Here is a 25,102-nt window from a genome sequence, read left to right as displayed (position 1 = left end):
TATGTCTATAAATACCTCAAAAAATTTGTCACTCATTTCATTCCACATTTCTTACAAATTCTATCACATTCTCTGCTTATTCACAACTTTCCACTCTTTCTTTTTGTCAAAAATTTTCCACACTCATTTCATCCAAACATTCCCTGTAAATTTATTTTCTTTACTTTTTTTTGTTATTCATGTTGTTTGAAAAATGTCTCGGACTTTGAAGGGACGAAATGGTCACGAATGGAAGATGAACATATTTGCAAGGCTTTCATAAAAGTCTCCGAAGATAGCGTTGTGGGTACTAACCAAAAAAGTATGGGTCTTTGAGAATGCATCTCACAAAAATACAGAGAGTCTATGGAAGGCATTATCAATCCTTCCATTTACAAAGAAAGGAGATGAAGTTGTGAGATATTGAATTGAAAACACTCCATTTATTGACATTTGAAGATGAAGATAAGAGGTGCCACGTTGACAAAAATCTAATCAGAAATCTGAATAGTTGCTCCCAGACCGACATGTATCACTTGAAAATCATATCTGAAAAATTATTAAGATTCCTTCAAGATAAGACGTGCCATGTGGACACAAAATTTTATTAGAAATCTTGTTAAATGCTTATCAACGTACATGTGTCATATATGGAATATTGTCTCTAAATAGTAGTTTAGTTAAATTAAATAATATATAGTTGTGGAATGTATGAGTGTTGTACTATAGTTTTTCTCAAAATAATAAAATATGAAAGGCCCTAAAATATAGCCATGCATGACTGGAGAATGAAAAATTTAACCATATACTATTCTTTAAAAAATTAATATTTTGAAGGGCTAAATTTATAACCTTGGACTATATTTAGCCATATAATTGAAGACGAACTTATTTTATGCATCCCCCAAAAAGTTGAAAAAAAGGACAAAAGCCAAATGAGGGTACACAAACAGATGATAGGGCTCATTTCAATTGTGTGCTTCCAAGCCTCCCATAGTGTTTCAGCTGTTTTCTGATTGTGGAGATGCACATAATATTTACATTGGCATGATGTGGTCCACCCAAAGACCGACCAATTCAATATACATTTACTTTATAAGGTTCACTTAATCTAACCCTAGCTTCAAATGCTTTGACATTGATTTCATTTGTTGGCTACGTAGAGAATGAGTATGAAATGTGTTTGAAGATTAAAAGCGTTTTAGTCACTGTATTTTGAGATTGCCTTTAGAAATGCTAACTAAAAGCGTTTTATGACAATTAAAAGCGCTCTAGCAACATTATTGAGAGAACAAATTTTAAAATGCTTCCTTATATGGCTCATAGAATTGTTTTCCAGTGCCTTTTGCTAGGTGCTTTTCTAGAAAACACTTCAATTTTTAATAAAAATATTAACGTTCTAATAAAAACACTTTTGCTAAAAGTGCTTACGAGTAGAAGTCCTTTCTATCGAAATACTGTTGCTCATAAGACTTCCCTCGACTAAAGAGTGCCCTAGTTTTTGTAGCTATATATCCCCATTACACAGGAGCTTTTATATGTTCAAGTCTTTCTCCCCCAAATATTATAATTGGTAAAATAGAAATTAAGTTTCTGCAACCAAAGTGGTACCTCTTCCCTCATAATATTGTGTAGCCGACAAGTGCAGCTTGGTAAAAGGAACACTTAGAGAAAAAAAGAAAAAGAAGAAGAAACCCACTATAATTTGATACTTTGAATCAGTTTTGAGATAAGTGACTTATCCTACAACCCACAACACAAAATATGGAGTTTGAGCCATGCAAGCATCACTTTTGTTTCTATCCATAAATATATATTATTTTTTTTAATTTTTTTTAGGTGCAAGTCCATATCTATTTTGGTGTCTTAAAAGTTTAAGCTATAATGACAGAGATTAGTCATGTTAGTGTGGTTTGACTTTGTAGCAATTGCGTACACACAAAAAAACTCACCACCATTCGAAGCTTTGAGTAAGTTGCAGTTGCACCATGAAATAGTAGCCCTAGTTCCTTCCCCTTCCAAACCATATAAAAGCAACAAAACCCTTGCCCCTTAAATCTCAACGTGCCTTGCCTTCTGAGAACAAACACCACCATTTTTACAATTCACCATGGATACCAATATCAAAACCTGTCTTCTCCTTCTCTTGCTCTTTCTCGACGCTTCTTCAGGTGATGAACATGAACATGATACTAATAATGTGTTATCAGTTAATTAATTTTGCTATATGATTTTAGAAAGCTCAAGTGTTATACATTTTATTTTCCGCAGGCAGCAGAGTGAAGGGCTTTAGACATGTTATAAATCCTGCAAATCCACCAAGCGAGGTAACTCGGTTACATTAATTTTACATGCATGAAAATAAAAATATCTTTGTAGTAAATTTACATTTTTCTTTTTTGTTTGCTTCTTCCTTTTTCCTTCTTTTTGTGGGGTTTCTGCTAATTTGTGTTATGTTTTTGTGTTGAAGGTCATTGGTGACATGGAGGTGAGAGAGCTCATTGCAGCTCATGCTATGTTGGACTATGAAAAGCCAATACCAAACCCAAGGCATGAAAAAGGGAGGCCAGGTGGTGGTAATTAGTGAAAATCTGTCCTTCCATTTTCTTACTCTAATGTCACAGCAATCAATAAATGGTGCTCTGCCTATAAGGAGGGGATGTGAGGGGCTATCCGATCATTATATCATAAGCACTATGGAATAAATAAAAAGGTTAAAAAATTTAGAAGAAATGTATAATTTCCTAAGTGGATAGAGTAACACAAATCATATATGTTCAATGCCAATCACCATGTAAAAATGGGTTATTGGTTGTGACAGAAAGGATTGACATGGTGAGACCAATTGTATTGCTATTATTTTCTTCCAAAGATTATTGACCTATGTTCTTACCCCTTGAGTCTTGATAAATTCCACTGCAATTACATTATGTCTGCCATTAATGAAACAAAGATATGACTTGCTGCAAAACACCAATTAGCTCATTGCTAAGATGCCAACCGACATGAAAGGTAAATCAATTATGAGGTTATCCAACGAAACATCCTTGATTTGTTTTGTTTTGTTTTCTTCGATGCAAACGATATTGGGGAGGGGAGAATAGAACACAAAGGGTTCAGCCCCTTGCACCTAACAACTCAAATTTTAACCCCCTGAGTATAGAGGTAAGAGAGTTGTGTGATTTAGCAGCTTTGACATATGTTGAGCTGCTGGTATAATTATAAAGCTTGTATGAAAGGTGGTAACAGCAAAGCAAGAGTCATCTTGCTCTTGCCAACCACATAGATTTCATGGTGAAGGCACAGTGAATAATAATTACAAATTAGCAGAAATTGTGCTGGGAAGGCACTAAGCCTAGTAATGGGACTATAGTTTTCTTCAATATGAAGCTGTCAAAACTCAGAAAGTCAACTCTTGAGAAAGTTCTGGGATATAATGATTTGATGACCACCATTCATATGCATCACAGAATTTCTGCAAGCAAAATGGTGACATTTCCGACGCGTTATAAGAATTCCATGGCCAAAAAAACAAGAGGAGAAACCACTGTTGGATAGAAAAGCAATCAAAGCTAAGCTGTAAAAGAAATTTGACAAAATTAGAAACAGTGAAAATTTGATTGGAGCAGTGAAAACATTCAAGTGTTCTATTCTTAACTGGGACAATAAAATGGATGCCATTGTATGCATGAGAAGAAAATACAAAATAAATTATAATAAGGAGAAAGGCAAGGCCAAAGGACGTCTAATTTTCTGTTTCTTGGGAAATTGAGCATCTGGGGTTTATTTTTTTTTCCAGGAAAGCTGTTGTGTTTGGGAAGTAGGCCTTTGTTATGATGTTAGCCGACAAGCTCAAGTTGTGCAAGCCAACATGGGATTGGAATCTTCATCATTTTTACAACTTTAAAAAAATTGCTTTGCAAGGGCCAGCATTATCAACATGAAACCCTTATGGAAGTGATTTTATTTTATACAGCAAAACAGGTGTCAGGAGCCAACTCAACTAATTAAATTATGATTAATCTTATCTTAAGTACTGGGTCATTGTACCAGATGTGAACTTTTGTGCCACCCCCAGAGGGCTCATGCTCATGAAAGATGTGAATTTTTAAGTTTAAGCACATTCCAGTAGGTGTGTCAATCCTACAGGCTCCAGCAAAATTTAAAAAAAATAAAGTTATTCTGACAGAACAAGAAAACCTATAACTTCTATTTTCACAGAGATCAATAACACTGAAGTTCACAGCTAGCATTTCTTTCTAAAGCCCCTCTGTTTTAACTTTTTTAACCTAACAGATGCTTTCAAAATGATTTTGTCCCGTTACACGTAAGCTCTTCTCGAAATTTTTGGGCAAATTGAACTTATAAACTGCTATAAGGAAACTATAAATGGAGTGATACCTAACATCTGAAAGTGACCCACAAATTAAAGGCATGAATTGATTGAATAGTTAGATAGATCGAAAGGGAAGTGAATTCTAAAAGGTGAACAAAACCCACAAGCTACGTTGTATTTGTCTGTCACATTTCCACACTTAATGCTTGTTCTTGTGACACATAAAAGGAGATACAAAAGCTTTTGATGTTAAGGAATTTAAGTGCAGTTGACTTTGAGGTGGGGGATAATATTAATGGGGTATTGTAATTTTCATAATCATGTCACAAGGCTTTTGTGCAAGGCTCATCATGACTTCCTCTTTTGGCTCCATTTCCTCCCACTCACCATAAAAAGCAGGCCATAGGGCTTCTCCTCCAAACACTGAAACTTATACAACAGCAGTAAGCTAGGGAAAGAAAATTAAAAAAAACCTAGCCAAGATGCTTCCTCAAGTCAAAATTTTCATCATCCTCTTCCTGCTCTTTGATTTGCCAATTTCAGGTAAGAAGTGGTTTGAGCATGCAAATCTCTTTAGTTCCAGTTTTTCTGCAGTTGAGGTAGGAAAAATGAACCAAACCCTCTTCTTCTTTTTTGATTTACAGGCAGAGCTGACAGCTTCAAGGATGGCATAGAGCTCACCTACTCAAGTGGTCATGAGGTAAAGCTATATACAAACTATGTAGAAGTTTCTTAGTGATTTTAGATGAATTAAATAATTATTGATCTATATATGTAGGTGAAGATTATTGAGATGATGAAAGGGAGAAAGCTGCTTCTTGCACTTGATGCAATGCTGGATTATCAGGAGCCAGGGGCCAATCCAGGGCATGAACCACGTAAAGGTGGAGGTAGAGGTCGTTGAATATCTAGATGTGATCACCTACTTGGCCGCCTAGCTATGAACTCTTGTGAGAACTCTTGTGAAAACCTCAAGAGAGAGTGATGATGTGATGTGTTTCTGATCATGAGTGAGTGAGAGAGAGAAAGAGAGAGTGTTTATATTTTCAGTTTGAAAACTGTGAATACCATGAATGTCTTTCTGGAATTAAATCTTAGAAATATATATATGTTGGAGATGTGAAACCTCTATTTATGCAGTGCAAGTCCTCTATATATATATATGCTTATCTTCATTAAACCTAGAATGCATATGAACAAAACATATGTTTTTGGGGTTGTAAGTAATTGCAGGTTATAAGATGCTAAGACAGTGAGCAACCATGAATATCAAAGACAAAGATAAGGTCACGCTGTGAGCTTCCTCTTCAACCAGAAGAGAGGAGACAGTTAATTAAAGTCACAAAACTAAGGAAATTAATCTTGTTCATTCAACACAAGACTAGAATATATGATGATGATGAATATGTAAGTTTTTAAGCAAATCCAAGATTGGGTGAAATTCATAAGAAATTTAAATTTAACTTCATGCTTAGCATTTTGGTAAGGAAAGGAGTATCCAGTTGCCTGCAGAACATGAAAATAGCAGACCCTTTCACATAAATATGCAAGAGCTGTATTCTCTTCAAGAATTAAAACCAGGGCAAAAGGAATAAACAAAAGAAAATAAAGGAAAATATATTACAAATAATTGTTCTTCTTTGCTCCCTCTCTGCAACTCTGCCAGTGAGAAGGAAAGCACATATGATTTCAGGCTCCTTTCCAACTGGTTCATTTTCCTTCAGTCTTCCTTGAACTTTCCTTGCATGTTCCACAGCTGCTTCTTTGTTACTTTTTTCCTGCATTTTGCATGTAGTCAAAACGGATATATAAACTAAGTAAAGTCCAGTTGTTCCATTTATGGTCTTTTTTTTTTATCAGTCTCAACATATATATGTACTTCTGCAAAATCAGCATGAGAGAGAGAGAGAGAGAGAGAGAGAGAGAGAGAGAGAGAGAGAGAGAGAGAGTCCATCTAATGATAGAAAATAAAAACAGGAGACTGCATGTAGGTGCACATAGGTGAAGAAATTAAACCGAAAGTGCAAGGCATTCCATTCCAAAGGAAAAACGAAGAAAAGATGGTTGGGTGAAACTGAAGGACATGCCACATTTTACTTTTGTTGTCTTTTCTCTCTTACCTGGAAATTAAGCTTTGTGAGTTTTGAGGGCACACCTTGTATTTTCACTTCACTTTTAATCTAATCTAATTATTAACCTTCTCTTATTGCATTAGTTCAATTTTCAAGTACTCAAAGTAGTAAAGTGTACAACTTAGTGATAAGTAAGCTATTGAGCTCTATGATTTTGCCTCCAGCAGCACCAACAACAAAACCTTCTTAATGGCTTAATGCACATTATTCTATAATTTGCTCCTATCTAACACACAAATCGGAGGAAGTTGATTGAAAGAATCAATAACACGGAAATGGTCATATATAATTTGACGATTACAAAATCTAAACAATCAAATTCCAGGAGAAAATTGATAAGCTAGGTTGTAGTTCAAAAACTATTGCTAACTAAGACTAAGAGCATCCACAATGGGTTCCTTAAACCACCTCCTTAGACAAATTTTAGGGAGGAATTGTAAAAATACAACTCCAACCATGCTCCTTATCAACCTCCTAAAATAGAGAGACCTCAATAAACTCCTAAATCTGAGGAGAGAGAAAGGACTCCTAGTGGCTCCCTATAATTTAATGCCACATTTATTTATTGAGTATTTCAAACCTTTATTTAATGCTAACTATTTTTTATTTTATTTTTTTAATAAAGATGGACCAATCAAAAAAGAGTTATAACATCTATGACTTCCTAAACTAGAGAACACGATTAAAGTTTAAATTTTATAGAGAGTTCATAAAATAACTTTTATATGTTTTTAGCGAAAATTTAACTGAAAATAGAGAGCATGATTGTGGATGCTCTAAGAACGTCTCTAACTGTAGTAACAAATAAAACACTTCAAATTGAAGTTTGTTGATTTACGTGGTAATTTGAATAGCCTTATTTGCTACATGAATAATTTTTGCTCCAATAGACTCTTCAATTCAATGAATGCAATATCATGGAAAAAAATGAAAACATGTGAAAAATGTTTGTATTTATTATATAAAAAGAAAAAAATGCATGTTTTTAACATTTTCAAGGTAGGTTTTGTTTTTTCAAAGTAAAATTAAATGTTTGAAGGGCGAAAGTCAACGTACCAGTACTAAAGAGGGAGAAATAGGTAGGTTTAATGACTGAGGTTGAATAAGTTGTTGAAGAGAGTTTTTTTGACGTGACTCCCCTATTTTAGAATTTCAAAGCTTTTTAGGCTGTTGGAGATACTTTTAAAGTGGCAAAAGTTAAAAGAGTAAATTATAACTGCAAATTAAGCAGGCATGATTCTACTTGTATTATAAGATCACAATATAAATAGCATGGCCCTTGTAAATTAAAAAAAAGGAAAAAAAATAGCATGGCCTTACACCAGTAACGCAGCGCCACGCGTCTGCTACAACGGTACAATCATTTAATTCGCTTGCCTCCAGTAAGAAGCTGCCAACGGTGGGACAAAGCCGATGTCGAAGTTACTATTTTACCCCGCGCAAAAAATAAACTGAAACCAACCACCACCACCACCACCTCCATCACACTTTGCCAGCACAGTCTAGAGAGACGTCTGATCTGCATCTTCAACTCTCTTCTCTCTCTCTCTCTCTCTTCCTGTGACTTTCTCTTTCCTCCACAGTCGTCGGTCTCAGATAATTAAATCCACTCCACACTAATCAGTTTGTTGAGCATGGTAGCAAGTTCTAATCCTTTAATTAACTTGACTTAATTACATCATTAACCCAAAACACACTCTGTTTCTCTGTTTTATTCATCAAACCCAAACTCTCTCTCTCTCTCTCTCTCTCTCTCTCTCTCTCTACAATTCACAAGCTCTCTTCTTCTTCTTGTTCAGCGAAGATGCCGGGTTTGGTCTCCGTCAAAACCCCGCCCGACTCCACCCCGCTCCGAATCTCAGTCCCGGATCCCCAACCCCAGCCCCAAAGATCCGAACCCGCCCCAATTTCCAAAACCCCCTCGCCCCACCATAAAAAACCGCCATCCCCGTCCCCCTCCCGATCCAAACCCTCACCCACCCGATCTAAGAAGCCCCAACCCGCTTCCCCCGACCCGATTCTCGCCGATGCCTCACTCGACAACCCGGATCTCGGCCCGTTTCTCCTCAAGCTGGCTCGAGACACCATCGCCTCCGGCGAAGGCCCGAACAAGGCTTTGGACTATGCGGTCCGGGCCTCCAAGTCGTTCGAGCGGTGCGCCGTCGAAGGCGAGCCCAGCCTGGACCTAGCGATGAGCTTGCACGTGCTGGCGGCTATATACTGTAGCTTAGGTCGGTTCGAGGAAGCAGTTCCGGTTCTGGACCGGGCGATTCGGGTACCCGAGGTTCAGAGAGGTTCGGATCACGCGCTCGCGGCGTTCTCGGGGCACATGCAGCTGGGGGACACGTACTCGATGCTGGGACAGGTGGACCGGTCCATTGAGTGCTATGAGGAGGGCTTGAAGATCCAGATCGAGGCTTTGGGTGACACTGATCCCAGAGTTGGTGAAACTTGCAGGTCTAAATTTCGCTGCTTTTTACTTTTATTTTCAATTTTGTGGGTTGCGTGCATGGGTTTTTGTGTGTGCTTATAGGGATCGGTTTAATTGTTTGGAGATTGCTGAAAAGATTAGTTCTTTTATTTTATTTTCTCTTGTAGAAGTAATATTAATGGTTTTTGTTTGAGATTTCTTTGGATAATGGGTCAAAGATGGAAGATATATAGTGCGGTTTAAAAAACTCGGTAGAGAATTATGGTAGAATGCGTAGCCAAATCTGGAGAATTTGTTAATAGTTTCTGCCAGTGTTTATTATGCCGGCTGAAAATTTGGGCCTTGAAATGTAGAACACAATCAAATTTGACCAAATGTGAAGGAAACAAAGATAAATAAGTTTTATTTAAACTGGAGCAAAATCGAGAAATTGAACTGATTGGTTGACTGTAACTTGAGGTTAGCATATTGTTAAGCTCATTGCGTAATTGACCTTGGTGTTCATGTTTGTTAAACTCATTTCCAAATTGATAAGTTTTGGAAACATTTGCATGTAATATGGGTTGATGCAAATATGAACTGAATTTGGCGGGACAGAATAAGGCTTTCTTTTCCTGAAATGCTTAAGTTGAAATGAAACACCTGGGATACATGGCATAAACATTGACTTGACACAGTGTTGTTTTCAGGTATCTACCCTGGAGAAAGGGATAGATTCTTAAGGGCCTTTTATGAAATCAGCTACCAGTTAAAGATGCAATGGTATCAACCACGTATCAATTATAGTTGTGCAAGTGTTTTGCTTCCCAGAGTGTGTCTTGTGTCTTTTTCTTTTTGGGTTAATATTTTTTGAAGTGAATGCTTAAATTCTTCAAGTGAACTAAGCTAATTTTAGTGATGGCTTGAAATAAAGTTAGAGTAATTGAATTTTAAGTGAACCGGTGTTGGATATGCAGATATTTAGCTGAGGCCCATGTCCAAGCAATGCAGTTTGAAAGAGCAGAAGAATTGTGCAAGAAAACTCTTGAAATTCACCGTGCTCATAGTGAACCAGCATCTCTTGAAGAGGCAGCTGACCGCCGGCTGATGGCTCTCATATGTGAGGCAAAGGGAGATTATGAATCAGCACTTGAACATCTTGTCCTTGCCAGCATGGCAATGATTGCAAATGGGCAAGAAAATGAGGTTGCTGCTATTGATGTCAGCATAGGTAACATTTACATGTCTCTTTGTCGCTTTGATGAGGCCGTCTTCTCTTATCAGAAGGCACTCACTGTTTTAAAGTCATCAAAGGGCGACAACCACCCTTCGGTTGCCTCTGTCTTTGTTCGCCTTGCTGACCTATATCATAGAACCGGAAAGATCCGAGAGTCCAAATCATATTGTGAGAATTCCCTGAGGATATATGTGAAGCCTGTGCCTGGAACAACGGCAGAAGAGATTTCTGGTGGGTTGACTGAAATTTCAGCCATTTATGAATCCATGGATGAGCCTGAGGAGGCACTAAAGCTGTTGCAGAAGGCGATGAAGTTGTTGGAGGATAAACCAGGACAGCAAAGCACAATTGCTGGAATAGAAGCACGGATGGGAGTGATGTTTTGCATGCTTGGGAGATATGAAGAAGCAAGGAGCTCTTTTGAGAGTGCTATAGTGAAACTTAGAGCTAGTGGAGAGAAGAAGTCGCCTTTCTTTGGGGTTGTGCTGAACCAGATGGGATTGGCTTGTGTACAGTTGTTCAAGATAGATGAGGCTGCTGAGTTGTTTGAAGAAGCGAGGGGGATATTAGAACAAGAGTGTGGTCCTTGTCATCAAGATACTCTTGGAGTATATAGCAATCTCGCTGCAACCTATGATGCTATGGGGAGGTAATATATTGAGTCCTCTGCTTGCATTTTTTTGGCTCAAGATGGTAGCATGTTTCTCATTTGCTTGAACACTCCATGCAAAAGCTATTATTTTGTTCTATATGGGTTGTCCCTTTGTTGCTCATCTTCTTTAGAATCGGAAAAATGCGTATGACCCTTGTAGCCAGGGTGTTGATAGTCAGGAATTGGGTGTTAGCACCTGCATATCCCCAACAATTGGCACTAGTGGATTGCAATCCATTTTCCAGACTTTTATCATATCTTGTTACTGGCCTTGAATGAGGTTTTTTGACTGCCTCAGTCATGTCTGTCTTCCAGGTTTACATCATTTGCATAGTCTGGAAACATAATTTTCTTTGCCCCTTTTGCTTTTATTATGCCAAGTATTCTATGTGTGTTTACCGAGAATGTGCCAGTGCCACTGATAAATGTAGGAACTTGATTATTATGCCTTGAAAATTCAGTTGTTAACAAATCTTTTGTGGATCTTTTTCAGAGTTGAAGATGCAATTGAAATTTTGGAGTATGTCCTTAAACTGCGAGAAGAAAAGCTCGGAATTGCAAATCCTGATTTCGAAGATGAGAAGAGAAGACTAACTGAGCTTCTGAAAGAAGCAGGTAGGACCCGAGACAGAAAAGCAAAGTCACTGGAAAACCTTATTGATCCAAACTCGAAGAAGACGAAGAAAGAGGGCACAAAGAGGTGGGGTGGCTTGGGCTTCAGACTTTGAAAGGAAAAACCCGGCAAGATTTTATTCAAAAGAAAAAGATCTCCACTTCCATTTCTTTCTGCTCTCCTGCACTTGCACATTCTGTAACATAGATCAAGATCATGTATAGGCTTGAAGTTTTAATTTGGCGAGGTTTTCTGTTTCTCGAGTTTTGAATTTCTCTCAATTTTTTTTTTCCTTCTCTGATAATGTTTTATTGAATGTCTGCATTGTAAGCTTGAAGCTGTTCACTGAAAAGAAAAATATGCATTTGAGTGAATAAAATTCACATGTATGTTTTCCCCTCTCATTCTCGAGTTCTTACATTTTTCAAGCATCTCAGTACTCTCTACAAAATATCCAACCCAGCATCTGCCACCCAGCAGTGCAGAGCCCAAAGAAAATCTTCGAGTTGCATCTGCGATGTTGTACATGTAGACCTCAGACTTTAGAGGATCAATAAACGGACCAGACTTGACTAATTTTAAAACATTGAGAAAGTTTACCAATGGACACTTTTGCCCAAATTGATGTTTGGGTGAGCACAACTTTAGGCAACTTCAAATTAAAGAACTTTTTTTTTTCTTTTTTCTCTAGTATTATTCAGGGAGACGGATTTTGCAAGGTCTATGTACCGCGCATGTGTAGGCGATTTCTAACTATTGATCAAATGTTGGTTTTCAATGATTTACAGTCAATAATCACCCACTTAAATATCAATTTCTAATAATACACAGTCAGAAATCACTTACAGACGTGAAGTTTTAAAATACATATGCCCTCTTCATATAAGAATGATTAATTGTCAGACTTTGAATAACTTTAAGACACATTCTTGCTTTGTTTCCCAACTTGTGTTTGTATACCACCTTAATCGAAATCACATCACTTATTGGTGCCCATGATTTTGCCAGGAAATGCGAGCACTCATTATAATACCAGTTTCCTTAAGAATCAGGTCTCCATTATTTGTACTGAATCATATTCTCAGCTCTTTATGACAGACAAGATATAAAATACTCGTGCAATATTAATTCTCTGGATCAAGCAAATAGCTCCTGGGCCATTTCGGCTGAAGAGGTATATGGGATTAATGGGTTGATGGCAACCCAATTAAAGCAAAGACTTCTCTTTAATGTGACAACTTGAAAAGGAGAATAATTAAAGACACAAAATAAATAAAAGAATTCAAGGTTCTCATCAATTATTAGACACCTTAGGTAAGTTTTTTTCAGCACCAATACGCTCACCGAATAATGTTGTCACTTGCTCAAATCCGAGAGCCTACATTGTAACATCATTTATACCTAATGCACAAGGCATAATGTTCGATAAACATATTTGGTAATAAATTTGACGAACCTAGCGTTATTCGAAAGTATTACGTGCCAACATTTTGACAAATGAAATTAGATGAGCATTGGCCTTATATTGGGTCCATCAACACCTTGGCATGAAATACTTGAGTGATGAAGAGAAAATATTATTCCTCATTTAGATATTAAGATAACAAAGAACAAGAATTTGAAGGTAGTGATTAGGAGAAAAGGTACGTAGTTCCATAATACACTACAAGGGGCCATAGGTCATCGACATGGTAGAATATAATATTTATATATATATGTCTATGACTTGACTTGAAATGAAATATTTGCCAATTCTTTTTTCTTTTTGGTGCTGTAAATTTTTGAGCCTCGCACTTTCTTTGTACACAAAGTCATGTCCCATCTTTCCTCCTTCATGTCAGTCCAAATATTAGTCTTTATCAGAATTTGATTCATCAGACAGATAGATATATACATCATTAATCTCACAGATGAAAGGAATATGTTCGCATCAAACCCTATGCCGGCCTAATATGCAAATGCAAGCCTTGCCATTGATTTGAAACACTGCCGGTTTGTTGATAGAGACTCAATTCTTCTGCCACTAGTTGATGTCTCAAATGTATGTATGTGCTGTGACTTAACCATTGGTCTGCATGATGAGTAGGTTGATTTTGGATGCATTTGTGTGGCTAAACTTCTGCATGAGACTCAAAAGATTGCATTGTTCTTCCCAATTTCCCTCTTCCATCATTCAAGAGACAATTAGTAAGTGTCAAAGTTGAGTTTGAATTCTCTGTGGAAGCTTTTGTATGGTGTTGATTGTATGTCTAAGTTTAAAGCTAGGTCACTTTAGACTTTTTTTTTTCTTTTCTAGTTATTACTTGTTGAATATAAATCATAAACACTAAACCCTAAATCTAAAACACTCATATTTTAAACAAGAAACGGAATTATTTATATTCAAAAGCACAAAATTAGTACCAAAAAGATTAGCAGATGATCCTAATCTTTCAAAATTGGCTACTAGGGGCTTTAGAGCTTTCATCCATTTGTCATGGTAAAAGATAAGGGCAAGAAAGGGATGTTACTATTTATATGGATTGTGTCTATCAATATATATATATATATATATATATATTTTTTTTGTGTTTTCCCACCCATTGTCATGGCAACTCAAGAGTAATCATTGTTGACATGAGATCAAATTTATAAATAAACCCAATTCTAGACATGTATTTATAAAAAAACTCAAACACTATTTAAACATAGAAACACACCCAAAATCAACCACAAAGTCAACAATTGTATATTTTTTGGGTGTGTTTATAAATGGGTTTTGAGTGTGTGTAATGATGGGTTTTGGGTGTGTTTATAAAGTGTTTTAGGTGTTGGGCTTTTTATATAATTTCAGCTCCCATTTTGGGTGTTTTAGTGAAACTCCCTTAATTTTATTTATACTTATCAGATTAATTTTGATAAGATAAATTTTATTTATACTTATGATATGAGAAGAGGAATTTGTATGAAGTTTTGGTTTGGAAAGTGAAGAATATTGTTAGGTATTTATTTTTTGATATTTTTTGGATGAAGGAAAAAAAAATTTGCATCGGACTCCCCAGGAAATGCCACGTGGCGCACACCACTTTTTGTTTGGTGTTTGCTGGCATAATGCACACACGGTAGCGTTAGAAGACATTAAATTTATTCACTGACGTTAGTGCCTTTAGGCAGCAGCTCGGGATGATCTTGCCTTTGGGCTTGCGGCTTGCCCAGTCTTGGTGGACCCCACCTCCGCCCAGGCTGGAAATGCTTGGTGGGACAGGTTTTGCCACCAGGGGCCCTTTGTCATGTTAAAATCCACCGATGGAGTACTCTTAGAGCATTTCCACCCATTTGCCGTGGCAAAAAGCAAAGGAAGGCAAGAGTTGTTAGTATTCACATGAACAGTGCTTGTCATAGCAATTTTTTTGTTGGTTTTTTACTCATTGCCATGACAACCCAAGGGCAACCACTATTCACATGAGTTATGAGGAGAGGAATTTGTATAGAATTTTGGTGTGGGAAATGGAGAATATGACTAGGTATTTATTTTTTAAAAATTCTGAATTTTTTTTATTTTTTTAAATAAATTTTTTACTGACATCACAACCCTCATGCAACAGCTCGGGCTGTTCTTGACTTCGGACTTACCAGGGCTTAATGGAGCCCACGCCTTGCCTGGGCTGTTTTGTACCGCTGAAGTTGCATTTCTTGACCTAAATAGCCTTTCGCTAGGGTTGGGCTGTCGGCCAGAAGTGCTTAGATTAGAACTGTAATTATAAGCTGAGGAGTGATATCCAGTGATTTATTTTCCCACTCTTTTGGGTAAAAAATTAAAATATCCATACATTTCACCAGTTTTTGGGTTTAATAATAGAAGCTTCCACGAAAGGCATGAACCATTTATAATAGAAAAAACCCGTGACTCTACGTCACTGGTGGCAGTGGCACGGTGCCATAGATTGACAGGGGTGCACTGAAAGTCAAAAAGGGTTCTTCAAATAATCCAAATGCACTTCATATATATTATTATAATATGTAAATAATGGCTAAATGAATATGAATCGAAATCCATAGGCCTTTTTTTGTTCACCTTCATAAAGGGTTAGATGAATATGAATCGAAATCCAATTCAAACATATAATTTAAACCAAAACATGCATCAATTCACATTAGAATATTACCATCGTGATCGAAGGGAGAGTGGAATTATATATAATACTGGTGCAATTTCTCTGTTTTGTGCACGTAGCAGGGCACCTTCTGAATGATTTGATGAACAGAATCGTATCAAAGCAGAGAGAATTATTCATGCAAATCGGCGTTGGACATTGGCCATTAGGCCTACCTTTAAAAATTATTACAAAACCTCCACGCACGCGCGCGCACACACACAAAAAAAGAAAAGTAAATTCCAACAGTTTCAACGAAAAAGATAGTTAACTGTCTTTCAAATTTTTGGACTGCTTTCAGGTCGATTCGGTGGACAGGGTGACCTAATTAGTCTATATGTATCTGTTATCAGTCGTGTTTTGGACTGCTGGCTCACTCACTTTAACTGAAATCTTGATGCCTGTGTATCTGATATTAGTTCTTTTTGGCCAGATTATATGTCCCCCGTGCTACAAATCAAGATCAAGTTAATATATATATATATATATATATAAAAGTAAAAAAAGCGAAGATGTGGCCTTATAATGCCACCTAGGTAACTAATTGTGAGATCTGACGGAAATCCTAACGACGGAAACACAAATTTAAAAGACCGGAATATCTAATTATAAAAATTGAAAATATAAGGATTAACATGTCTTCAGAGTGTAACCACATTGTACTAAACTATAATTAACCCTATTTACTTATCACATCTCTTATAATTAAATTATTAGAACTGCTTTTGTGTTGAACTTGATGCTAATTAAATTACTTAACAAAGATAAGATATCATGATCAATAATAGGCAACGTCAATTGAATGCATGACCAACTCACATTCGAACTTAGACGGTGTGACTCACTTGTCACCCACCATTGTACTTCATGTGGACCTCTCGAATTTAATTTCTGCCTTTTCACCAGTGATAAATTGGAATATTATTTTTTTAAAAGAAGTCGATGGCCGTCCAGTTATTGAAAAAAAACAAAAAATCTATGACCCACCTGCTCTGCTCACAATTATTCTTAGAAGAAAATAAAATATATAAAAAAGAAAGCCAAATCCGTAATTATATGGAGCATCTGATCTAAGATGTACCATCAAAAATTGCACCAACTAAACTTGGCTACCCAGCTAGCTAGCTATGTGGCACAAAAATTAATATATATTTTCTTTATAAAAGTAAAAAATGTGAATTTTTTATCCCACGTAGTTTTTCTCCGGAAGATTTTAACGATGCCACTTTTTCATGCTCTTTTGTACATATTCTTTTCAGTTAAATGGAATTGAAACCTACTGCTTCCTCTAAATAATAGAAAATGTGAATTTTAATCACTGTAAATTTGCACAAAAAAATCAAGCAATTATCTAATAACTGGACTTTTGTGGACCCAAATAGCAAAAATGCACCCAAATAATGGATTCAGAGGGAAGGCAATGGATAATGGCTCTAAATCTGTGAAAAAGCCTCTGAGAATTTTTTATTATAAAAAAGTCGCTTTCTAAGCGCTGTAACGTTTGCTAGCAGAGTCTTTTAACGTTAGGGTTCTGAGAATCTTGAAGGTAGTGCCAAAGTCAAATGCAAACTCTCTCTCTCTCTCTCTCTCTCTCTCTCTCATCCTTTGGATGAAGGGCATTATTCCCTTAATCCACCGTTTAAGGGGCACTTGATCCTCTTACATGTGTTGCTATAAGTTGCACCACCCAATACATGCCATGCAAGTGACCTAACAGCTCAGAGGGTTACAAATTACTATCCAAACTACCGAAACTATACAAGACAATCCTCCTCTCCTCATTTTCTCCTTCCTTCCTTGCATCTCACTCTCCTTTCAGCTCATCTAGTTTCATCACCTTATTTCTTTCTTTCTATTTCTTCTTCTTCCTTCTTCCTTCTTCTTCAGTTAGCTTAATTAATTAGATTTAGTCACAGCCATGGTTTCTGCAGATGTTGTTCGAACCGTGGTCGGTGTCATAGGTGAGTTAATTAGCATCTTTTCAGTTTCATGTATATATAGATTGCTTTGTCTTCTGAGACTCAAACTTGATGTCGGCAATTTTTTTTATTTTTGCTTATTTTTCAGGAAACGTTATCTCACTCATTTTGTTCCTGTCACCAGTGTAAGCATGATTCTTCTCCATTTCTTTAATTCTTCAAGGCAGAGTGATATTTCAAAAAAAAAAAAAAAAAACAGAGAATATAAACAATTTTACAGGTATTAAAATTTTGTTGAATTGCACACAAAATTTGGTAAATGCATGATTTTACATTATCTTAAGTTTTTCTCAAGATGGTTTAATACCGGTACTAATTTACAGTATCCGATATATTGTGAATATTTAGTCGATATTTTGTTAGTATCATCTTGATATTTAGTGATACAAAACCATATTCGAGTAAATTGGTATCAATCACCAAACAATCACGGTCTTTTTAGATAAATGGTAGTAGTCATAATTATATCTTAAATTTGTAATTTGCCATAATTAAGGTTGGAAGGGGAATTTACTCATATTTATCCCAATGAAAAAGTAAAGTTGAATTATATAGAGGGCACACATTTGGGTATTTAGCACCATTAATAAAAGATATGTTGCCTCATTTAGGACCTCCAACCTCATCCCTTTTTCCCATATTTGAAGTTAACAACATTTTTGTCCTAACACACTGTACACTAATAATTCTCATTTCCAGGCCGACTTTTGTTCGAATATGGAAAAAAGGTTCAGTGGAGCAATACTCACCAGCCCCATACCTTGCAACCCTAGCCAACTGCATGGTGTGGGCCCTCTACGGAATGCCTATGGTGCACCCCCACAGTATTCTGGTGGTGACCATCAATGGCTCTGCCATTTTCATTGAGCTTTCCTACATCATCCTCTTCCTCATCTACGCGTCTGACAAGAAGCAGAGGCTCAAAGTGCTGCTGATTTTACTTGTGGAGCTCGTGCTCATGGCTCTTCTTGTCCTCACGGTTCTCATTTTGGCCCATACATACGAGAGGAGGTCACTTATTGTGGGCATCGTTTGCATTCTATGTAACATCATGATGTATGCTTCACCTCTCGCTGTCATGGTAATTACCCTAATCATATTTCTAAAATACATTTATACATTTATATATATATATATATATATATCATTTTGGGCTTTGATTTGTCTGCATGAGTATCAATTTACAGTATCTGGTATTAGGGGAGGGCATTTGCACCGATAAAACCGATTAAATTGAACATATCAACCTATTTGGTGAGGTTTTTGTTTGAAATTCAATTGATAAATCGAACCGAACCAATAAGTCAGTTAAGTAATTCAGAAATTGACTGGCTGGTTCAATAATCGGTTTTAGCTCAAAATCAAACCGACTTACGAGCCTAGCCCTACCTAGTATATTGCTAATATTACGTTGAATATTAGCAAATATTGACCAAATTAATACTAATATAGTAATCAACCGGCTATCAATACCATAGTAAATACTGTAAATATTGATATCAAATACCCAAAAAAAAAAATTTCTTCTCATTTTATCATATTCTAATTCTATTGTGTTTTTTGTGTGTGACAGAAATTGGTGATTACGACAAAGAGTGTGGAATTCATGCCGTTTTGCCTCTCGTTATTTTCCTTTGCCAATGGTCTTGCCTGGTTTTCATTTGCTCTCATCCGTTTCGACATCTTCTTGACTGTAAAGTTCTCAAACTCTAATTATTATAATTCTCCATCCATCTAAAATCTAAATTAATGGACAAATAATTTTATATTTTAAAATAATTAAAAACATTTCCTAATTATTTATTTCCATGCATTTATTGCTTATCTCATTTTGGGTCTGGGAAAACCTGAAAAGGCAAACATGCACGTGGCTTTCTTCATGGAATAAATAATTTTTATCTTTGTAGTTTCTTTGTGTTTGATCTATGGCCCCCATTTTCCCCCAAAAATAAAATAAAATAAATTGGGCCTGTGGTGTGTTCATTTTCAGATTCCCAATGGGCTGGGCTTACTTTTTGGGTCGGGCCAGCTGATTCTCTACGCCACATACTACAAGAATACAAAGCGACTGTTGGCAGAAAGGAAAGCTAGGCAGGTGAGTTTGACAGAGGTGGTTTCCGACGGAGATGAACCCAAAAAGATAGGCAGTACTACTCAGAATGGTAGTGCTCCTCACCACGGGACATGAGCAACTCCGCCGTGTATCATCTCCGCTGCCGTCCAATGAGTCGGACAAGCGGACCCCATCAAAGAAATATAAGTTTTTGATGAAGGTCGGACTTTATCTATGTTTGTGTTGTGTGAGACCACAATATGGTCACTATGGTACAAATAGTTCCATTACATAACGATAGATACATGGTTACATGGTTTTATGTGTCACTCTCTGGCATGAGCGACTTTATACTTATGCCATATGAAATATTATAATTTCATAATTGTACCAGGAACTATGAGGACCATGTATCTATGTTTACCTTGAAATGATGATCAAGGATCAAGGCAGAAGCCTTGTTTATAAAAAACAGCTTTTTGTTTTGTGGATATATTTTTCTTTTTTAATACAAGAGATATTAAGGAGGGAGCATCGAAAAAATGGCCTGATTGTAAGGCACCTTCACCACTTGACATACAAGTCTCTCGCTTTTTGTGGTGGTGGTAGAGAGTAGCTAATGCTCCAAGCTCTTAAAAATGTTACTTCAGACAGCTGCAATGTTGAGGCTAAAGGAGGTAATATCAGAAAATACTTGCATGTCAATCACAGATTGACATGTGCGTAGAGATTTTTCTTTCAACTGTAACAAATAACACATTGAAATCGAGGCAATGAGGGGGCAAAACTGAAGCAACCTCAAAGAACCAATACCTACACTCTTGTCAGACAAAAAAAGAAGAAGAAGAAAAAGTACTTATATCCTCACTTAAACTGAGTTACCAGACATATTTACAATTTAATCCTGATTCCTACATGCTCCCGCAAGAGCTTCCAAAATTGGACATAATGTCATGAACCGAGAGTCGGATCATTTTTATGCCTAATGATCTACAAATTTCCATACACTCCTGCAGGTCTGCATCACAGGCTACCAGAACCCACTCCAGGTCATCATCCACATATTTGATATCAAATGTGCCCATTTCCAGTTTTAATCTCTTTGCCACTTCATCTTTCAGCTCCACAATACCAGAACTCATAGATATACGAAACCGAATAATATCTTCTTTATACGTAGCCTTTATGGTCACACTCTTCATTTCTTGCCTAGCTATGATATGTGGCATTGTGTTGGATGGCTTTAGAGCGGAATCAGAACATGGGGGGTTCGTACGACAAGCTTCTGGAACTTGCTCGTCCACCATAGCGTCTACTTGAGGACACAGATTTTTCAAATCTTTTGAACTTCCAGCATCCTCTATTAGCATTCCTCTACATGGTTCTTCGGGATCTGTCATCAGCACAGCATCGGGTATTGAGCATGCAACTGATAAATTCGGTTCCTTTGGTGGTCGAACTGCTGATTCAGGGAAGCCATTCACTTCGATGCATTGATCATGGATGGAAGGAACAAAGGGATTGTTTACCAACGCATTTCCATTTGCAGGACTACCTTGGCATGATCCATGAGAAGTAGGGGTACCAGCACTCGCCTCCCTTGAGCTGCTTCCCGTTTTGGATGTGTTTGAGCCTTTACCATCGTCTAGCAGAAACCTGCCATGTTCCAGAAGAAGTTCCTTCTGACTCAGAATCCCCCCATCTAGCAACTGATTTTCTATCCAAGCCTGCCCCTCTTTTCCTGGTGTAGTAGGAGTGGGTGAGTCTTTCTTTTCTCCATGAAGTTCACTGGGTTTAGAGCTTGGTGAGCTTTGCTGATTAGACCCATTTAAGATATAAGGCCGAGAAATTGACCCGACAGCACCAGAACGTGGACTTGCAGTAAGAGAAGTTAAACCAAATGCTCCTTCAGCACCTTGGACTGATTCAATTACACGCTGTAGCTTAGAGAGAGAATGGTTGACCTTCTTGATCTTGCGAGATGGCCAGCGGGAGATTCCATGATGCCTACAGATGCGCTTCATTGTAGTAGGACAAACTGCAAAGCAAGAATTTCGTTCAGAACAATTTATCTCAATTCCTACTGAAACCAAAAAAACTAGCTTTTTGTAAATAAAGATTTTAGCATTTGTTGAGACAACATGAGCATAATTGTAAGAAACAATATGTTAAGTGCATAAGCATACCTCCAAGGCTCTTAGCAGCATCTTTAAGACTCCCAGCAAAATATTGTTGGAGAACCTCTAGGCTAATTGATTTCTCTGCTTTTCCTCGTTTCTTTTCTGATTTCTTTTTTATGTCTTTATTCTCTAGACAAGAAATATTGTTTTCTCCACCCTCATTAACAGCATTGTTCCCATCATTTGCAGGATCAAAGTCCACCATTAACTGTGGCCTTGATGAATCTAGCTGCACCATCTCTTCTCCATTAGGTATGGCAGGCCCTGGTGGTGTTTCCGCGGAACAGGGTATACGTATACATTCAAGTCTTGAGTCAAGTCCCTTGTTTGCAGAAGCTTGAACCATTTCGACAAGCCCTTCCTCTTCAAGTATAATTCCAGAAGCAACCTTGAGACTCTGGAAATGATTCTTTATTATTGCCAATAAGGAGCCCAACAAAGTTTGTTGTTCATAACTGTCTGTGATGCTCGGGGGAAGAAAAAATTCTAGAATGTAATCATCATTTCCAGTACGAGTGCTTTGTAAGCAGATTGCAAAACAGCTGGTTAACTTAAACATGCGTGCGTAGTGTACTAAAGGGTAGTCAGTTTTGCAGAACTGGGTAATGTCTCTGCAGAAGCATGCGTTACGGGACAAAAATGCCCTCCCAGCAACCCCTTGACCCTTTTGTAAGTGATGCTCAACACAGGCATCTCGAAAATGCCACATAGGAGCATCAACAATGTAGAACGCCGCATCAGTTGTGGACATGCAGACCTGTTCCATGCAACTACCATCAAAGCTAGTACAGCTCTTCTTCAGGCCACCACCATAAGCCAAGACATTGCGATGCATACAAGGAACCCAGGTCTGAGCAAGTGGTAATTTGTGAGTTTCACACACCACTGTCAGTATCTCCAAGATTTCAGTCAATGCAGTTTGGCGACCTTCATTGCATATTTGAATCTGGTTACAAGAAGTGCCAAGCATATATCTGTGAGAATGGAGGAGGAAATGATAGAAGAAATCCATATTTACTTGTGTTCCAAAAGAATACCAAATTAGGCACACATTGTTATTGCAGCTCACCTGCATGCTCGTATGATCCTTTATCTCTGAACTTTTCAGACTTACTGCCTGCGGGAGAAATGAAATTTTTTCACTCACAAACCTCTTTATGTTTGAAGCTCACTCATTTAACCGTATTAGTATTCAAATGAAAACAAAAGCCATCAATTTACCAAATCAGTACACTAAGCTTGTTTAAATAAGAGCATGACACAATATCTAATGCTAATATATGCTCAGAAAATAAAATAATAAACCAACCTCAAGTGCTTTGCAAACTTTATCAACCTCAGAAGCATAGTTGATCTTTGGAGAAGTCATTATGAGCTCAAGAACACCAACACAGGTCTGTCCAGAGGGTTCAAACACGGGCAAAGCTAAGGTTCCCTGAACATTGTAATGCTGAGCATGACCAAGCCGTGGATACTCTTTGATGGAGTAGTACTGAACATTCGGGGTCCATTCTGGCAATTTTTGCTGGAAAACACGGCCAGGGAGCCCAAGCATTCCATCACTCTCTCCATCTACAGAAAACATATACATCAGAGAAGCCATCCTATACTGATGAAGTCCATTAGTATGAGGATCAAGAACAAAGGGTTGCCCTGACGTTGTGAGCACATATCGACCCCCATTCTTCACTGGTGCCCAAACCTGAGCTAGAACATGTTGGTCAGTCAATTCCTTGAGCTGTCTCAGAGCTTGAGTGATCTTTCTTTAATTAAGCAATAAGCATCGGGATTTTCAAAAGGTTCCAGTCCCAAAAAAGGGGATGTAAGCATTCTTCTGTCCTCATTCTCTCTTGGTATTTCCCTTCCCGGATCAGGAATACCTGCATTTTTGTGATATTAGATGAGAGAAAACTCAAATGAGTGAACCTCCTGACTGCTACTCAACAATTGCAAAATGCTAACTGAAGCAATATGTCAAGCCAATGAAATGTGTTTTCAATTCCTAGGAATTTCAGGCCAAAAAGACAAAAGTTCCCATAAACTTTTTATTTTTGTGATGGTTTGACTTCAAATTCTAAGAATATTCAGACCAGATAGAATTAAACAAAGATAAATGAACAAGGAGAACTCATTTCAGAGGAACCAAGGTCTCCGAATTCAATTCCTGGCCCAGCAGGAATGTAAAAATGCAACCTTTTCAGTATAACCGTGTATAGTCTCTTTAGTTGCAGAGAATTGAGAAACGAGTAAAGGAAACACTTTTTGACCATTAACTATTTTGTTGTTTAATTCTAAGAGTACAATTTTATTGCTCAATACCAAATAAATGTTTAAAGTCAGGAAAAAAAATCTATTTATATAATTTTTTTTTAAAGGACACGACCGCCTAGCCTCCTAGGCCGATTTTTCAAACACTGCCCAGGAAAGGATTTGTTCAGCTGAGTTCTATGATTATCACAGTGAACATACAAACTTCGAAAAGATTTCTGATTCAGAAAAACCAAATTCAATGGTAAGACAGAGAAAACTGATCGACCCAGGAAAGAAAAAAACAAAAGAACACAACCCCATATGAAAAACTCACAGGAACTGAATTGAGGACGGTCAGAAAGAGCTTGATCAACTTGTCCAGAGAGCTTATCATCATTATCTGCATCACCATCAGGAAAACCCCATAAAGGAGAACAGGGCTGGTCAGTGGACGAGAACAAAGGAGGGGACGTGGGGTTAGAAGGAAAGTGAATCGGATCCAACGGCCAAAAAGCATCGAGGTCAAGATCAAACTCCATGAGAGCAGCTTCTCTGTCGTCCACTATGTTCTTTGACTTTGGCGGAATGGCTTGAGTTTGGCTTTCCTCTTCTAGCTCGACCATTTTCTGGGAAAGCAGTGATTTTTCTTCCGTTTTCTGGGAAAGTTGTCTCTCTAGGAAGAAAGGTTTTGAGAGGAAGAGAAGGATTCAGTAATGGTAATAATCTGCAGGGTAGGTGTGATTCCATGGAATCCATTAGTTGTTTTTTAAGTTTTTTACAACTTGCAGTTGAGACCAGAGAGTGAATATAGTGGATAAAGTATTCCGGGGAATAATCATCTGTTGCAATCAACTGCCAAATAAGTCTACAACTTGGAACTTGTTTGTTCTCTTCTTTTATTCTTTATTTTTACTACTTACTTAGGTGTGGTGGCAGTAACATGGCGTGACTTGTGTGGAATTATGAATTCAATAGAGAAGTCCGGCTATAATTTAGACCTCCATTCTTTATTAAAAATGAATTGTTGATATATCATTTATAATGTGTCGATATTAATTTCGGCAATAAAATATGTTAACATGTTATCGATACATTTTCGACAATATCGCACATAGAATTTATGTCTATGAGAGAATATTACTTGCAAT

The 25,102-nt window shown here is 37.3% G+C and overlaps 4 protein-coding genes and 1 long non-coding RNA gene across 9 annotated transcripts; 4 read left to right on the top strand and 1 right to left on the bottom strand.

The window, feature by feature from the left end:
* Positions 1-1,994: 1,994 nt before the first annotated feature.
* On the top strand, positions 1,995-2,871 carry LOC103337774 (uncharacterized). Its single transcript, XR_514530.2, has 3 exons — positions 1,995-2,150; positions 2,251-2,306; positions 2,450-2,871. It is a non-coding gene; the product is annotated as an uncharacterized LOC103337774 (long non-coding RNA).
* Positions 2,872-4,666: 1,795 nt separating this feature from the next.
* Positions 4,667-5,454, top strand: LOC148915271 (uncharacterized). The gene is made up of 3 exons (XM_089041554.1): positions 4,667-4,858; positions 4,960-5,015; positions 5,094-5,454. Exons 1-3 carry the CDS (start codon positions 4,798-4,800, stop codon positions 5,217-5,219), a joined length of 243 nt encoding a protein of 80 aa, XP_088897680.1. The 5' UTR covers positions 4,667-4,797; the 3' UTR covers positions 5,220-5,454.
* A 2,446-nt stretch (positions 5,455-7,900) lies between these two features.
* Positions 7,901-11,763, top strand: LOC103337798 (protein KINESIN LIGHT CHAIN-RELATED 1). The gene is made up of 3 exons (XM_008240961.3): positions 7,901-8,904; positions 9,835-10,743; positions 11,240-11,763. The coding sequence occupies exons 1-3, from the start codon at positions 8,252-8,254 to the stop codon at positions 11,472-11,474; spliced, it is 1,797 nt and encodes a 598-aa protein (XP_008239183.3). The 5' UTR covers positions 7,901-8,251; the 3' UTR covers positions 11,475-11,763.
* Positions 11,764-16,963: 5,200 nt separating this feature from the next.
* Positions 16,964-20,015, top strand: LOC103337773 (bidirectional sugar transporter SWEET4-like). Its single transcript, XM_008240946.2, has 5 exons — positions 16,964-17,453; positions 17,560-17,596; positions 18,171-18,552; positions 19,045-19,164; positions 19,462-20,015. Exons 1-5 carry the CDS (start codon positions 17,411-17,413, stop codon positions 19,657-19,659), a joined length of 780 nt encoding a protein of 259 aa, XP_008239168.1. The 5' UTR covers positions 16,964-17,410; the 3' UTR covers positions 19,660-20,015.
* Positions 20,016-20,361: 346 nt separating this feature from the next.
* On the bottom strand, positions 20,362-24,757 carry LOC103337772 (protein NLP7-like). 5 transcript variants are annotated; one of them, XM_008240945.2, is made up of 5 exons: positions 24,289-24,757; positions 23,014-23,584; positions 22,774-22,821; positions 21,711-22,650; positions 20,362-21,562 (listed from the first exon to the last, which is right to left on the bottom strand). In XM_008240945.2, exons 2-5 carry the CDS (start codon positions 23,305-23,307, stop codon positions 20,436-20,438), a joined length of 2,409 nt encoding a protein of 802 aa, XP_008239167.2. In that variant the 5' UTR covers positions 23,308-23,584; positions 24,289-24,757; the 3' UTR covers positions 20,362-20,435. The 5 variants fall into 5 exon arrangements, with proteins under 5 accessions (XP_008239167.2, XP_088911978.1, XP_088911979.1 ...); XM_089055852.1 differs by lacking the exon at positions 24,289-24,757 and having other exon boundaries at positions 21,711-22,678; positions 22,774-22,817; positions 23,014-23,131; XM_089055853.1 differs by lacking the exon at positions 24,289-24,757 and having other exon boundaries at positions 22,774-22,817; positions 23,014-23,131.
* Between the last annotated feature and the right edge of the window lie 345 nt (positions 24,758-25,102).

This window comes from Prunus mume, linkage group LG7 (genome assembly GCF_029339155.1).
Source record: "Prunus mume cultivar Tortuosa linkage group LG7, ASM2933915v1, whole genome shotgun sequence".
NCBI classification, from domain to species: Eukaryota; Viridiplantae; Streptophyta; class Magnoliopsida; order Rosales; family Rosaceae; genus Prunus; species Prunus mume.
The sequence above is the reverse complement of the archived record's forward strand: the minus strand, read 5'-3'. Positions and strand labels throughout refer to the sequence as shown.

Coding starts and splice junctions, on each gene's coding strand:
- LOC103337772 (XM_008240945.2), bottom strand. CDS start 23,307: ATGGCTTCTCTGATGTATATGTTTTCTGTAGATGGAGAGAGTGATGGA. Junction 22,651..22,773: donor AGGATCATACGAGCATGCAG/GTGAGCTGCAAT, acceptor TCTTGTAACCAG/ATTCAAATATGCAATGAAGG. Junction 21,563..21,710: donor TGCTGCTAAGAGCCTTGGAG/GTATGCTTATGC, acceptor CTTGCTTTGCAG/TTTGTCCTACTACAATGAAG.
- LOC103337798 (XM_008240961.3), top strand. CDS start 8,252: ATGCCGGGTTTGGTCTCCGTCAAAACCCCGCCCGACTCCACCCCGCTC. Junction 8,905..9,834: donor AGAGTTGGTGAAACTTGCAG/GTCTAAATTTCG, acceptor TTGGATATGCAG/ATATTTAGCTGAGGCCCATG. Junction 10,744..11,239: donor ACCTATGATGCTATGGGGAG/GTAATATATTGA, acceptor GATCTTTTTCAG/AGTTGAAGATGCAATTGAAA.
- LOC103337773 (XM_008240946.2), top strand. CDS start 17,411: ATGGTTTCTGCAGATGTTGTTCGAACCGTGGTCGGTGTCATAG. Junction 17,597..18,170: donor ATTTTGTTCCTGTCACCAGT/GTAAGCATGATT, acceptor TCTCATTTCCAG/GCCGACTTTTGTTCGAATAT. Junction 18,553..19,044: donor CTTCACCTCTCGCTGTCATG/GTAATTACCCTA, acceptor TGTGTGTGACAG/AAATTGGTGATTACGACAAA.
- LOC148915271 (XM_089041554.1), top strand. CDS start 4,798: ATGCTTCCTCAAGTCAAAATTTTCATCATCCTCTTCCTGCTCTTTGAT. Junction 4,859..4,959: donor CTTTGATTTGCCAATTTCAG/GTAAGAAGTGGT, acceptor TTTGATTTACAG/GCAGAGCTGACAGCTTCAAG. Junction 5,016..5,093: donor CCTACTCAAGTGGTCATGAG/GTAAAGCTATAT, acceptor CTATATATGTAG/GTGAAGATTATTGAGATGAT.